Below are 14,714 nucleotides of genomic sequence, written 5' to 3' on the forward strand. Positions count from 1 at the left end.
ACTAATGGCTCACAGGGACTGTGATGTTTCTGGGCAGAGTCAGCACAACTAGCTTACCATAAATATTTTGTGAAAGTCTGTTATAGCATCCGAATAACAGACTGATCTGACGTTCTGTCATCATCGGCAAGGGCAGAGGCATCGTCTGACAGATGAAAAGAGTGTTTCCTCCAAAAATCTGATGTGGTTCACTTACAAGCTGATGCTATCACATCTGCAAAATATGAAGTTTCACGTTCCATTGAGTGGTCACAGTCAGATGATTTCAAAACTCACTGAGATATGTAGAGGCAGAACATTATGCTTATGACAGAGCTAGTTACTATAGTGAACCCTCTGGCCAAACTGTAAATTGTCTCTCCTGTGAATATCTCACTTTACATTATGTGCAATTTTGCTTTAAGGTATTTTCTCGGTGGCAGACTTGCTGCAAGCTTGATGTTGTTAATGTTTTATTTCATCGCTACTTCAGAGTTGTGTTGGCAAGATTTATCAATAATGGAGTGACATGAGGGGGTTAAGAGGGATGCCTATTCGTTCAGTTATATTGTGTTTTGCAGAATGTGATGTACACAAACAACTTTTTACACATACATTGCTGGAAACTGATGATTCATCCTGACCGTCTTGCTTTAAGTACGGTGTGACAAAAGACTGCTGTTTAGATCTCTGATTATCAACATTTTTATATAAATCAAAGCAAATAATCTCAGAATTGGAAAATGAATAATAAATAAATTCACCACCACACAGCATTTATATCATAATTCATTTTATGTTTTTATAGTTGAGTCAAAATAAAGTTAATAGTAAAATACATTACATTCCTAGAGATTTTTCAACATTAGTTTTTCTGTGAATTTCTTTGTAAACATCTAGACAAGTTTATAAAACTAAACAGATTTAAGATAAAACAATAAAAATTGCTTATGTAATATAGGAACAGATTGTACTTATCATATTGTAGCGGCTCTTCTCATGTAGTCCCTTTAATACATTGCTGCAAAAGTGTACGTCTGTGTTTGTTCCTTTTCATGTGTGTTTGTTCTTTAACTCTTTTTTCAAGACATGGTGACAGGAATACTGGGAGTTATGTAACACTGGTAATTTCAGTTGCTCTTAACTTTCATTTCAGCAAAGATGTGAATGCATCATACAGTATAGCCCACCACGTGTCATATTAGTAGTCACACAGTTAATGTAACATGAATGTTTGCAATATCAAAAGTACACTAAATGAACCAAGCCTAAATTTCTACCTAACGAATCTTGAGGCACTGGAAAGTCCATAAAGTTACTTGATCCCTGACTATGAAATATGAGAAGTATTAAGGAGTACACTGTAAGTACGCCATACATTGTTAAGCCTATCTGGTGAGGAAGTGCAAATCTGCGCAGTGTATCAAGAGCAGCTAAATGTTGTTCTAGTTACGCTACATGTCTGTCACTAAATTGCTGACTATCTTCTGCAGGACTTCAGTTCGCATACGGGTGGTTTCCAGGACCTCTTCATGATTAGCCCTTTCCTTGCTGTCGTAGTCAGTCACCACATTGTTGGTAATAAGGGAGAGTCCAAGCACACGCATCCCACAGTGACGAGCGATCACCACCTCTGGGACGGTACTCATACCTAATTACAGAGAAACACAATGCTCACTGAGGCTCTGTGTTTGATGAAAATAGCAGAAATATTATTGTAATGTAAAATAAATCTTTTCTATTTGAATATATTAAAAAGTATATTTTATCACTGTGAATTCCTCCAGGCTTCAGTGTCACACAATCCTTCAGAAATCATTCTAATATGCTGATTTGGAATTTCTTATTATTATTATTATCAGTGTTAATAGCAATATTGCTGCTTAATATTTTTGTGAAAACCGTGACACATGTTTGGAACAAACATGAAATATTAAGCATAACACATTATATATGTCCTCTGATTAATTTAGCACATTCTTGCTGAATAAAAATATACATTTCTTTCAAAAACATTCTTAGTGACCCCTTCTATTTTCATTTTGCTTATTACAAAAAATACTTGGTTGTCATTACAAAACTACAGTGTGTACACACTAACAATATACATAAGAATAAGTAATTTAAGTAATTTATTATAATTATAAATATAATAATTAATTATTGATAAGTAATAAGTACAGACTCCCACACATGACATGCAGGAAAAAAATTGTATATCATGGCCACGAATTAACAATTTGTTCCAACGACGTATCACTTAAAACAAGGGAACGAATTAGTAAAATGTGCTGACGTAATACTTGTGTGAACTATATAATTATTCGTTCTTGTCGTACTAATTTGTTCCCTTGTTTTTGTTAGTTTAACACAGCCATAATTTACTAAAATGTGGGAACGAATTAAGAAATCGTGGCCACGATTTACTAATACAAGAGAACAAATTCTTAATATGTGGCCCCTTAACTTTTATTTTCTCAGAATGTTATATTCGGGACTCCGTAAATAATTTATGAAAAACAATAATAGATAATAATAATAATAATAATAGATTCTCTTTAAATGGGGTCCTTGCTGAAAATGATGATAAATGTTTATGTTTTTTTTTTTTCATCAGATTTTTGATAAGAGTGATATGTAGTCATACAGTACGTACCCACAGCATCTGCCCCAAGCAGCTGTAGCACCCGGCATTCTGCAATTGTCTCATAGGACGGTCCAGCCAACATGCAGTAAACACCCTCCTGAAGGAAAGAAGAACAGCCCAGTTCTTGGGCAGTTTTCCTGGCCAACTTTGCCAAGTCTCTATCATAAGCATCAGACATGCAGGGAAAGCGCACTCCAAATCTACAGGGACGTAACACAAATGTCAGTGAACATTAGACGGGTTGCATAAATCCTCAGAGAAATGCTAGTAAGATTACATTGCAAAGCCAAAAGCACGACCAAAGCTGAACTGTTAAACAAGGAAAAGAATAAAACGATTTAAGGTTTCTTTAAACATGAAATGAGCGAAAAATCGATTTGCTTGTTTGTTTGACTAAAGCATATCTTAATATACTAATAAACAGCATTTCACCTTTCCTCATTGCGTCCACACAGAGGATTTTGGCCAGCAAATCCAGGCATATTGATATGGTCTCTGATAAGCATGATGTCACCCACTTTAAATTTAGGATTGAGCCCCCCAGCAGCATTGGTCACAATCAGAGTCTCAATCCCGAGAAGGAAAAACACTCTTACTGGATATGTGACCTAAAACAGAAGGAGAAAACCTGAGCTGCTTTGACAAACTGTCCTCATCTTTATGAAACAGGAAATTAAAGAATTACATTTGAATTGATATATGAGGTCAATATGCAGTTATCAAAACAATATAGTTTAAGTGTATTCCCCCTCCCCCAGGTTTGTCTATTTTAAAAGACTATTTGTCGACAATTATGATTTGCCGGAAATTTTTTTATTGATTTCCCTCATTTTGCACTTAATTAATAAATAAGAAACAAACATATGACTGTTTTTTACAACACAGGCAAGAATATGTAACGATTTTAATCACTCATAAAAAACATGCATGAATCATAAATCATAATGCCATACCGTATTTCACTTGGCTTCTGCAACAAAGAGTAAGCACTGTCTGTGTCTTTCTGATTTTTTTAAAAACTTGATCACAGACGTTGGAATGCGTGTTGTAAAAGTTTATAGGAGGTGATTGGGTCAGTTGTCAAATGTTAACTATTCTCTGTTATACTTAAATTGTCGATAGCAGCACTAAGAAGTCAATGGTTAAGTATGGATGACCTATGTGTGGAAAAAAAAACTTGACTTATGAGATGGTTCTTTTAATTATCAATTAACAATATATTTTCTTTTTTTCTCCCTTGATTTTCTATGTGATGGTTTTGTTTAATGCTTGTACTCTCTCTCTCTCTCTCTCTCTCTCTCTCTCTCTCTCTCTCTCTCTCTCTCTCTCTCTCTCTCTCTCTCTCTCTCTCTATATATATATATATATATATATATATATATATATATATATATATATATATATATATATACACACTATATTGTTAAAAAGTTTTGGGACTCCTGCCTTTACAGGAGTAAATTAAATGACATCCCATTCTTAATCCGTAGGGTTTATATGGTTATATGGAGTTGTCCCACCCTTTGCAGCTACAGTTTAAACTCTTCTGGGAAAGCTTTCCACAAGGTTTAGGAGTGTGTTTATTGAAATTAAAGGACCATTCTTCTAGAAGTGCATTTGTGAGGTCAGGCACTGATGTTGGACGAGAAGGCCTGGCTCGCAGTCTCTGCTCTAATTCATTCCAAAGGTGTTCTATTGGGTTGAGGTCAGGCCTGTCAAGTTTCTCCACATCAAAATTGCTCATCCATGTCTTTATGGACCTTGCTTTTGTGCACTGGTGTGCAGTCATGTTGGAACAGGAAGGGGCTATTCCCCAAACTGTTCTCAAAAGCCGGGAGCATGAAATTATCCTAAATGTCTTGGTATGATGAAGAATTAAGTGTTCCTTTTACTGGAACTAAGGGGCCACTATACTAACTCCACACTATAATAACCCCTTCACCAAACTTTACACTTCACACAATGCAGTCAGACAAGTACCATTTTCCTGGCAACCGCCAAACCCAGACTCTTCCATCAGATTTGCAGACAGAGAAGCATGATTCATAAATCAGGAGAACACGTCTTAAGTGCTCTAGAGTCCAGTGGCGGCATGCTTTACACCACTGCATCCGATGCTTTGCATTGCACCTGGTGATGTAAGGCTTGGATGCAGATTCTCTGCCATGGAAACCCATTCCATGAAGCACTCTACACACTGTTCTTGAGCTAATCTGAAGGCCACACAAAGTTTGGGTCTGTAGGTCTGTAGCTAAGGTCTGTAGCTATTGACTCTGCAGAAAGTTGGTGGCTTCTGCGCACTGTGCTCCTCAGCGTGTGCTGACCCCACTCTGATTTTACATGGACTACCATGAGTTGTTGTTGTTCCCAATTGTTTCCACTTTGTTATAATACCACTAACAATTGACTGTGGAATATTTAGTTGTGAGGATGTTTCCCAAATGGACTTATTGCACAGGTGGCAACTATGCTTGAATTCACTGAGCACCTGAGAGCGACCCATTCTTTCACAAATGTTTGTAGAAGCAGTCTGAATTGTAGTTAATGATTTGGAGGGGTGTCCCAATACTTGTGTTAATATAGTGTAAATATGCCTTATCCACTGAGAATACAATTTTCCCTTTAAGATTTAAAAAGGGGTACTTACCTTGGCAACATTATAGCCCTCGTAGAAATGGAAACGGCCTTGCATGCAAACACACTGCTTCCCATTCAGCTCTCCAAACACCAGCTGACCTTTATGTCCTTGCACTGAAGATACATGAGGGTGCATATTTTTTTATGTTCGTAAATGCAAACAATAATTAAATAATGGCAGTGAGCGATACAAGTCAGCACTGTCTTTTACATTTTTTGTGAGGTCAATGAATAGATTATGAAACAAATCTATCTGAATGGGTTATGAATGATACACTAAACCAAAGGTTTATGTGAATTTAGCAACGAATTAGAAATATAAATCTGTGTCCTACCTGTACTGTGGGGAAAGCGGGGGATTTTGTCGTAAGGAAACACATTCTTGTTGTCCAGCTGTTCAGCCAATCCACCGAGTCCTGAACCACAGATAATCGCCACTTTGGGCCGGTAGTTCGTGTTAACAAGCAGCCAGTCTGCTGTTTCTTTGTACTCATCATAGCTGAAGCTAGGTGGAAACATTATTTTTTCTTAGTATTTTTCAGTGGGGCTGGCATTGTTCATGCATTAAAAAACATACGTGTCACAATAAAGTCCCACACTGTTGGATAATGTCTGACTAATTTACTACTCATTGTAGCTTGGTTATAAAATAGGAAGGTGTAGGAAGTGCAATGACCCGGTCAAGCTGCTTTGAGAGTGAGGACAAATCAGCTGACAGCAGCATTTAGAATAAAGGAAAAGTATACTACAGAAAAAAAGTAATATGTTTTTAGACATATTATATTATATAGGCATATTTAGGGCTGTCAACATTAGTGCGTAAACATGCCATTTAATTTGCATCAAATTTGAACCGGTCCCAATCAGCCAACAGAGGGATTGGTGATGACATAAGTGTTATGCGCTAGTTTGAGGTGACATACGTCACGTGTCACGACCAAACATTAGCGATTGGTTATGGCAGATCCAGAGTGGCTCTGGGCAGATCCAATAGTTTTAATCTTGAACAGAGTACCCGCCTTCAAGGAAGTTAACACTTGTAAATTAGTTTAGTAAATTAAAAAAGTTAACGCTTCTAATCAGTTGCCTACTGATTAGTTCAGGAGAGTGGCCAAACTCTCTGTACAAATGAAATATACGAGAGTCTGTTAGGACCAGGCTAGGTAAATATGACATTATGTGGGGTTTATGAGGATTGTTTTAAAGGTGCATTGTGTACATTTTAGCGGCATCTAGTGGTGAGGTTGTGAATCGCAATTGCCCACCACTCACCCCTCCCTTTCAGAGCACATAGAGAAGCTACGGTGGCCGACACAGGACAAAAATGTTGTTGTCGGAGAGAGCAGAGAGTAGCTAGTGCTCTGTAGAGAAATTTGTCCATTTAGGGCTACTTCACTAAAAGAGGACCTGCAGTGTATATAGCTAGAAATGGCTCATTCCAAGGTAATCAAAGGTTTTTATACACGACTGAAAACATAGTTATATGTTTATTTCATTTCTGTCAAAAGATCCTTATAAATAATACACACCTTATAATAATACACACCTAAATGCTTTTATTATTATAATGCTTTTATTATTATTATATATAATTATACTGTAATGTTGAATGTCAATAATTACATGTTTAAATCTCTTTCATAGAGACATCAGTAGCAGTTTCTATTATTATCAGTGATACTGGCCTTAATTAATTAAAAAATGGCATTACAACTAATATTTATTTTTAAAAATACAGTTTTTATGTTGTTTCTACATTAATTTGGAGAATAACTGAAATTATAACAATAAACTATAATCAAGATTAATTAGGCCTACTGATTAGTTCATTTTTATTAATTGATTGGCAGCACTAATTATATTATGTTATCTTTTATTTTAATATTATTTATCCTTGTTATTTGTAATGTTATTGTGTTGGAGAATAACTATCGACGTTGACTGTCATTTAGCTGAACAATTACTGTAGTAAATGATTTCCAGTAACCGCCTGTGAGTGTGTGAGCTGGTCATGTTTCTTACCATACAAAGCTAATGGACAGTCAGTTGAGAGTAAATCCATTTCTGAGCTGTAACTATTTGAAAATAAAAGATATCATCAGTTTTTTCTTCTTCTTTTTTTTTAGCTGGATCTAATTTTATTTGTAGCAAATTATAAAGAGCATTGTTATCTGGTAATGTACAAGAATACTTAGGTTTAAACGCTTTGCTGAGTATGTGGTTGAAAATTCACTTGAGGTCTTTATGCAGTAACTCAATATGACGAGTATATGATAATGCAAGTTAGTAAAGGAAGCAATCACCATGTGCTGTTCTCAAGATTTGTCTGTCATTATTTAACTATACTTTCACTATAATCTGAATTATTTTATAGACTTTTAAAACTGGCCCATCCTTACTAAATTGCTTGCATGGTGTGACTGCCCACATTTACGATCAGAAAGCCTTTCATAGTTGTAGAGCACGAGGTAACAAGAAGCATATTGGGTAGGAATTAGGAAGAGCTCGATGGCCGAGCTGTAAGCATGCGCTGTCCGTGGTGCTGCAGGGCGTTGCGGGATCAGCACTTTCAATTCAGAGAGCTGAGCTTCAAACGGCTAGCTTACGTGACTCCCTCAGTGAGAATGCACAATAGGCCTCTTATTTCACAATCACAGCTCTGCCTTTTTTTTTTGAAAAGGACTGCCAACTGACATGTCCTCATTTGGGACGGTTTTCATAGCTTTTTTTCCACAGATTTTATGGCGCAGCCTGCCCCTTTAAGAGCTGCGTATTCTGGGCGCATCCACTAAACTGAATAGGAGGATTCTGGTTACGTAACCATAATCAAGAGTAGCTTATTTGATAGATAGCCTATGTTATTAGAAATGTTGAATTTCATTCAAGCATCAAATCGACAACAAATTATTTTTCTACAGGTGAATTGGAAGCCGCATAATGGAAGAATATGAATAGGCTAAATAAACTATCGCCATCCAAACAGCCCGGACAGAGACTGCATGTAAATCACACAGGTTTATTTAAAATGATTTGCCAGGTTGATCTGTGATAAAGCCTTTGTTTGATAAGGGATGAAAATGAAAGCGACCGTTGTCATGGCGACTAGGCAAGTCACGAATGTTATCACATATTTTTCTTCTCAATATTTCATTTAGGCATTCTGATATGATGTAGGAATCGTTTGATATTAATTTGACAGATTTGCTCTGTTGTAAGACAGCGGATCTGGCACATATATTCGTTTTTCACCTTACCTGCATTCGCTGGATGTTGACATGTCCGCAGCGGCTGGTCGAATTACAGAGCGGGATATTGTTGGTAAGAGGAATAATACAGAACAACCTGAGCCAGAGGTCAAACACCCGACGGTCTCGTGGGAAGGGTGGCGTGACGGAGGAGGAGTCTGTCTTAAAACTCGTTTCTTAAACAGCGCTCGATGTTCTAATCCAATTTTCTGTCAGAATGGGCCGCTCACTGACCCGCAGTTAAAGAGCCTTTAGAACTGTCATCCTGCCAGGACCAGCACAAACGTGTAGTGGTGCCTCACAGCAGGGGGAAATGTGCTTCTCTGTAGTTTAACTCAAGTGTCCCGGGAAACGTGTCATTTGTCAAGCGCAGTGATTATGGTTGTGTTTTCTTTAAACACCAGCAAGACTTTCCCACAGCCTCATCTGTACACTTAAAGAAATAACCCTTTAGACAAACTCAATTTAATCGAGAGCAGGTTTTCCACCCAACTCATAAAAAATAAAAATAAAAATGTCATAGGGTGAATTCAGGGGGATTGGGACACTTTCAAGTCATCTCAATGGGATAAAGTGTCCCAAATCAACCTGAATTCACCCTACTTATATATTTATAATGGGACAACAAGACCCACCCACTTTTTAAGACCAATGATATTGGACCCACTCATTTTTACCATCTATAATTTATGTTCACCTATACCCCTAACTTAAACACTTTATTATTAAACACACGTTGGATGCTTTAGTTCCACTTTTCAAATATTTCTTCATTTTTATTGAAAATAAATGCCTTTCCAATCTGATATGTGATGATAATAATAATAATAATAATACATTTTATTTGTAATGCACTTTATATTAAACAAAATCTGCTAAAAGAAAACAAAAGTGCTAAAAGAAAAGGGAGTAGCGTGAGTTAGCAAAAGGTGGATACGAATATCGAGCCGAAAAAGTTTAGCCATGCGTTTTACCCCTACACTATTGTCACTGCAAATGATTTGTTGAATTTTATCATTTTGTCTGGCCACACCAGATGTTTAGTAAACGATGCAGACTATTTGCACTTAATTGCATCTACTCCAGTAAAAATTTACGGGGACCAACCCAATTTTTTTTTGCTTCTGATACCCATGCGTCTAACGTATAATATGTAATTAAAAATCAGCTATAAGCAGTTGCATTCATCATTATACACAATGTATATGATGAAGAAAAGACTGTTGTCACTCCTGACATTACCATAGTTTACTGAGTGCCCACAGCCTAAACACAGGCGGCACTCTTCTATATAATGTTAACCAAAATTCAAAAACAGTAAAGAAAGTCACTAAATTTACTCTCCTAATACAGTCTTTGCAAAGCATGCTGGGAACTACAGTTCCACTGCCCAGTTAGTTATGTTAACAAAATTATTAATGTACTGTAGTTTTGACACAAAATAATTAAGTAAACTTTAGTTTTAAATATATTAGGTCTATTGAATGCAGTTCAATTATTACAAAATTGTGTTACTTTAGTTCATTTTAAGTAATTAAAATGAACAAGAGGCAAAAAAAGGTACTTACACAGTGAGGAAAATAAGTATTTGAACACCATGGTATTTTGCAAGTTCTCCCACTTGTAAATCATGGAGAAGTGTGAAATTGTCATCGTAGGTGCATGTCCACTGTGAGAGACATAATCTATAAAAAAAATCCAGAAATCACAATATATGATTTTTTTAAAAACTATTTATTTGTATGATACAGCTGCAAATAAGTATTTAAACACCTGTCTATCAGCTAGAATTCTGACCCTCAGTTAGTCTGCCTTTAAAATGTACACCTCCACTCCATTTATTATCCTAAATTAGATGCACCTGTTTGAGGTTGTTAGCTGCATAAAGACACCTGTCCACCACATACAATCAGTAAGAATCCAACTACTAACATGGCCAAGACCAAAGAGCTGTCCAAAGACCCTAAAGACAAAATTGTACACCTCCACAAGGCTGGAAAGGGCTACTGGGAAATTGTCAAGCCGCTTGGTGAAAAAAGGTCCACTGTTGGAGCAATCATTAGAAAATGAAAGAAGTTCAACATGACTGTCAATCTCTATCGGACTGGGGCTCCATGCAATATCTCATCTCGTGGGGTCTCAGTGATCCTAAGAAAGTTGAGAAATCAGTCCAGAACTACACGGGAGGAGCTGGTCAATGACCTGAATAGAGCTGGGACCACCGTTTCCAAGGTTACTGTTGGTAATACACTAAGACGTCATGGTCTGAAATCATGCATGGCACGGAAGTTTCCCCTGCTTAAACCAGCACATGTCCAGGCCCGTCTTAAGTTTGCCAATGAACATTTGGATGATCCAAAGGAGTCATGGGAGAAAGTCATGTGGTCAGATGAGACCAAAATATAACTTTTTGGTCATAATTCCACTAAACATGTTTAGGGGAAGAGGAATGATGAGTACCATCCCAAGAACACAACCCTACTGTGAAGCATGGGGGTGGTAGCATCATGCTTTGGGGGTATTTTTCTGCACATGGGACAGGGCGACTGCACTGTATTAATGAGAGGATGACCGGGGCCATGTGTTGTGAGATTTTGGGGAACAACCTCTTTCCCTCAGTTAGAGCATTAAAGATGGGTTGAGGCTGGGTCTTCCAAGATGACAATGACCAGAAGCACACAGCCAGAATAACCAAGGAGTGGCTCAAGCTGGCGTGGCCTAGCCAGTCTCCAGACTTAAACCCAATAGATAATCTTTGAAGGGAGCTCAAACTCTGTGTTTCTCAATGACAGGCCAAAAACCTGACTGATCTAGAGAAGATCTGTGTGGAGGAGTGGGCCAAAATCCCTCCTGCAGTGTGTGCAAACCTAGTGAAAAAGTGCAGGAAACATTTGACCTTTTTAATTGCAAACAAAGGCTACTGTACCAAAATATCAGATAATATCAAATAATTATTTTCCTTACTGTATATATATATATATATATATATATATATATATATATATATATATATATATATATATATATATATATTAAATTGACAAAGTTCTTCAGTGGTTCTTTGAAGTCACTTAGGTTCAACAAAAAATGACCCTCTTCTTATAAACTTCCCAAACCAATTCTAGGCTTTAATGTTTTTTTAGTTGGTTAGGTTCTTTGGAGATTAGAAGTAGCTTGTGATGTTTTGTTATACATTCTTCAGATGAGTGTATTGGCTTCTGGGCAGTAGACATTGAGGGAACATTGATCAGTTAAATTAGCTATCGACCGATTTAAGGTTTTCAGTGGCCAATTCTTGCCCATCTAATTCTGAATATGTGATTCTTCATGTCATCAGGTTGTAAAGGATTTATTTTAAATAAGAGTGTATGTGGAGAACTAGTAAATATACAACATTATAACACATAGATTCTGTCAAAATAAAGAATAATGTAAAATGTACAAAAAGCACATGACATATTACATTGATTCATGTAAAAAAAAAAAAAAATCTATGCATGCTCAGTCATGCATTATGCTATTATGATCATACTGTATGTATTCTATCATGCTAAACACTTAAACTCTGGCTTAGGACAACTGCTGGAAAACCAGAATTAATGTATAATGGGTGAGTGAGTGAAAATAGTCTTATTCAGTATACAAATCACTGTATAAAAGCCTTTTTTTGGTAGTGAAGGTATGAAAACAAACACACACCTGGAGGTGCAATTTAGGGTTAAAGACTTTATAAAGAAAAATGTAACTACACAGTCTTTTAAAAGTTTATTATCCAACCTTTTGGCAATAAGCTTTTGTCAAGGTACATTGAAAAAGCCATATATAGAGAGAGAGGGAGAGAGAGAGAGAGAAAAGAGAGAGAGACTTAATTAGCCATTATACACATACATTCACAAATGACCTTTTAAAGTTGGCATGAAGCGGAAGTTGCAATAGTCTTTTCTTCCCTATAGGGTGCAACAGTTGGGTTCAGGAAGTAATACTCCATTAATTTTCTCCATAAGGAAATTGATTTTGAATGATAACTTATAAACATTTAAAGACATACCTACTGTGAGCTAAGAGGATATTGATCGATAGTATTTGCTTTTGCTGAAGCCCTCAGTCCACATTGTTTCAGCTTTTAAAAATAATAATTGTTTTTAACAGTGGAATTCCTGGTGAAAAAAAACTACATTACCCATGATGCTGTACAGAAAATTACACCAGTCAGAGTGTCAAAAGGCTTGTTCAACTTCATGCAGAGCTGCGTAGACTGCCAATCGGCTGACTTGAAGCTGTGTATCCTGCTATACATTTTGTCCAGATTGAGACAGCTCTGACCCCACATCACTGTGATGTATGGATCAAAGTACCGCGAGCAGACAGTTCATTCAGTTCCACTAATACTCATAAATCTGTTTTTTTTAATAACAGTAAAATCTATTTTTCTAGTCATGATTTATCAAATTAAATCTAATTAAAATTTAGACCACACAGTATTTAAAGTCCTAATGAAATCAAAATCCACCTTATTTACTTTTTTAGCAAACATTACTGGTCTTAGGCCGTGTGTCCACCAAAGCGTTTTTTCACGCTGCTGGCTGGCGTTTTCAATTGTTTTCAATGAGAGCGCCGCGATTTTAGAACGCCTGGAGCGCAACGAGGCGCTGACAAGTATTTCACGCTCACGCGCTGAACGCTCAGCGTTTTTTACTGGTCGTCGAGAGTTGAAGAATGTTCAACTTTGAGTAAAACGCAACGCTCATCACTGTCACTCTTCACTCAGCCGTCCAATCGGGGCGGGACAAATACAACACAGACCAACTGCCACATTCTGCGTGTCGTCATCAGATGAAAACAAGCAATAATAACGGAACAAAATGATTTAAAACAAAAGCCAGAGCAAATACTTTACATTGGATCTGCAGTTTTATAAAGAAAAAATACAAAAACAAGTTACCTGTGAAATTAGTAAGACTTCCGCAGATTTTCAGTATCATAACAAGCAAAGAGTTTCAAACAGACTGTAAAAAAATATGGACGACTCAACATCATCCATTTCCCCTTGCCAGAAGCTTTGAAGCTTTCAGGCAGCCTGCACGGCGCTGACATTTTGGGACCGAGTCTGCGCAGTAGAGATTTTGGGACCGGAGTTGCGCAATAGAGAGTTGCGGAAGTAGAGCAGGAAGTACAGTCGCAATATCAAAAGCCCGCCCACACTCTCGCAGATGCAGAACAATTAATTATGTTGGTGTGAAATAAACAGTTATGGAAATGTAGAAATGAAAGCTAAAGCTCCAATCTGCTCCCAAACATTCTGAAAAAAGTCAGTTAGTGCCTCAGTGACTACTTCTCAGTCAACGATCTCAGCTGTCAGTCATGACGTCACACCCCCCCCCCGTTTTTATAGCATCAAATAACTAACTAAAACTAAACTTATTTTAAAAACGAACACTTGAAATGAAATCATCGTGATGATAACTGCCTTCAATTACATAAACTAACTTTGTGGAAAAAATATTTGAAGTGTAATTTTATTGTTTAGTTTGCCTCGCGTCCATTATAAAACACAAAGGGGCGGCTATACTGGGACCGGTCACCGGGGGGCGATCGAGGCGTGAAAGCTTCAGTATCTGAGAGGGATACTGTAGGCTTGGTCTCAACTGAAGAAAAAAAAACGCTGCCTGCCAAATGCTCTCAAGCGCTCACAGCGAGGCGTTTTCTGCTGGCTAAAAACGCTTTGGTGGACACACGGCCTTAGGGTGACAGTTAATCTGTGCAAGTTAATACACCAGAATTTTTTTTTGCCGTGGTAATCTTTAATCAAAATCTGAAAAGTAACTTCCTGGAATGACGTTCCTTCTCAGATGATGTCATTTTGACGGCTTGAGTTTGAATATTCTTAACCACTCCCCTCCAACTGTTAGTCTACTATAAGGGAAAGATGGAGAGGAGGAGCATTGACACAAAACCCGGCCCTCTATTCAATATTCCGTTTCACTTGTAAATGCATCACAGCTCTGAAATAAAATCAGTTGCAACTTCCGGTTCACTGGGACTTTAAATAGTATAGGCTTATGTTTAACTTTATTCTTTTACAAACAGACACTCTATTATACGTCAGACTTCACGTCTCCATTTTCAACTGCTCCCCGACAGCAAACAGCAACTCTCACTAATTGGTTAAATCCAGCCACAGCCGAAGTTGAACGCATCTTAAAATA

At 37.2% G+C, this 14,714-nt stretch overlaps 1 protein-coding gene across 1 annotated transcript; it reads right to left on the reverse strand.

The window, feature by feature from the left end:
- Positions 1-755: 755 nt before the first annotated feature.
- Positions 756-8,855, reverse strand: pnp6 (purine nucleoside phosphorylase 6). The gene is made up of 6 exons (XM_067420558.1): positions 8,518-8,855; positions 5,599-5,768; positions 5,274-5,377; positions 3,059-3,234; positions 2,636-2,826; positions 756-1,630 (listed from the first exon to the last, which is right to left on the reverse strand). Exons 1-6 carry the CDS (start codon positions 8,538-8,540, stop codon positions 1,434-1,436), a joined length of 861 nt encoding a protein of 286 aa, XP_067276659.1. The 5' UTR covers positions 8,541-8,855; the 3' UTR covers positions 756-1,433.
- Positions 8,856-14,714: the final 5,859 nt, after the last annotated feature.

The sequence above is a fragment of the Pseudorasbora parva genome, chromosome 16, assembly GCF_024679245.1.
Source record: "Pseudorasbora parva isolate DD20220531a chromosome 16, ASM2467924v1, whole genome shotgun sequence".
Taxonomy (NCBI): domain Eukaryota; kingdom Metazoa; phylum Chordata; class Actinopteri; order Cypriniformes; family Gobionidae; genus Pseudorasbora; species Pseudorasbora parva.

What these genes read in the sequence shown, in the direction of transcription:
- pnp6 (XM_067420558.1), bottom strand. Translation starts at nt 8,540, where the DNA reads ATGTCAACATCCAGCGAATGCAG. An exon ending in AGGGCTATAATGTTGCCAAG is followed by an intron (nt 3,235 to 5,273) that starts GTAAGTACCCCT and finishes CTTCTGTTTTAG; the next exon opens with GTCACATATCCAGTAAGAGT. An exon ending in TGTGGACGCAATGAGGAAAG is followed by an intron (nt 2,827 to 3,058) that starts GTGAAATGCTGT and finishes ACGTCCCTGTAG; the next exon opens with ATTTGGAGTGCGCTTTCCCT.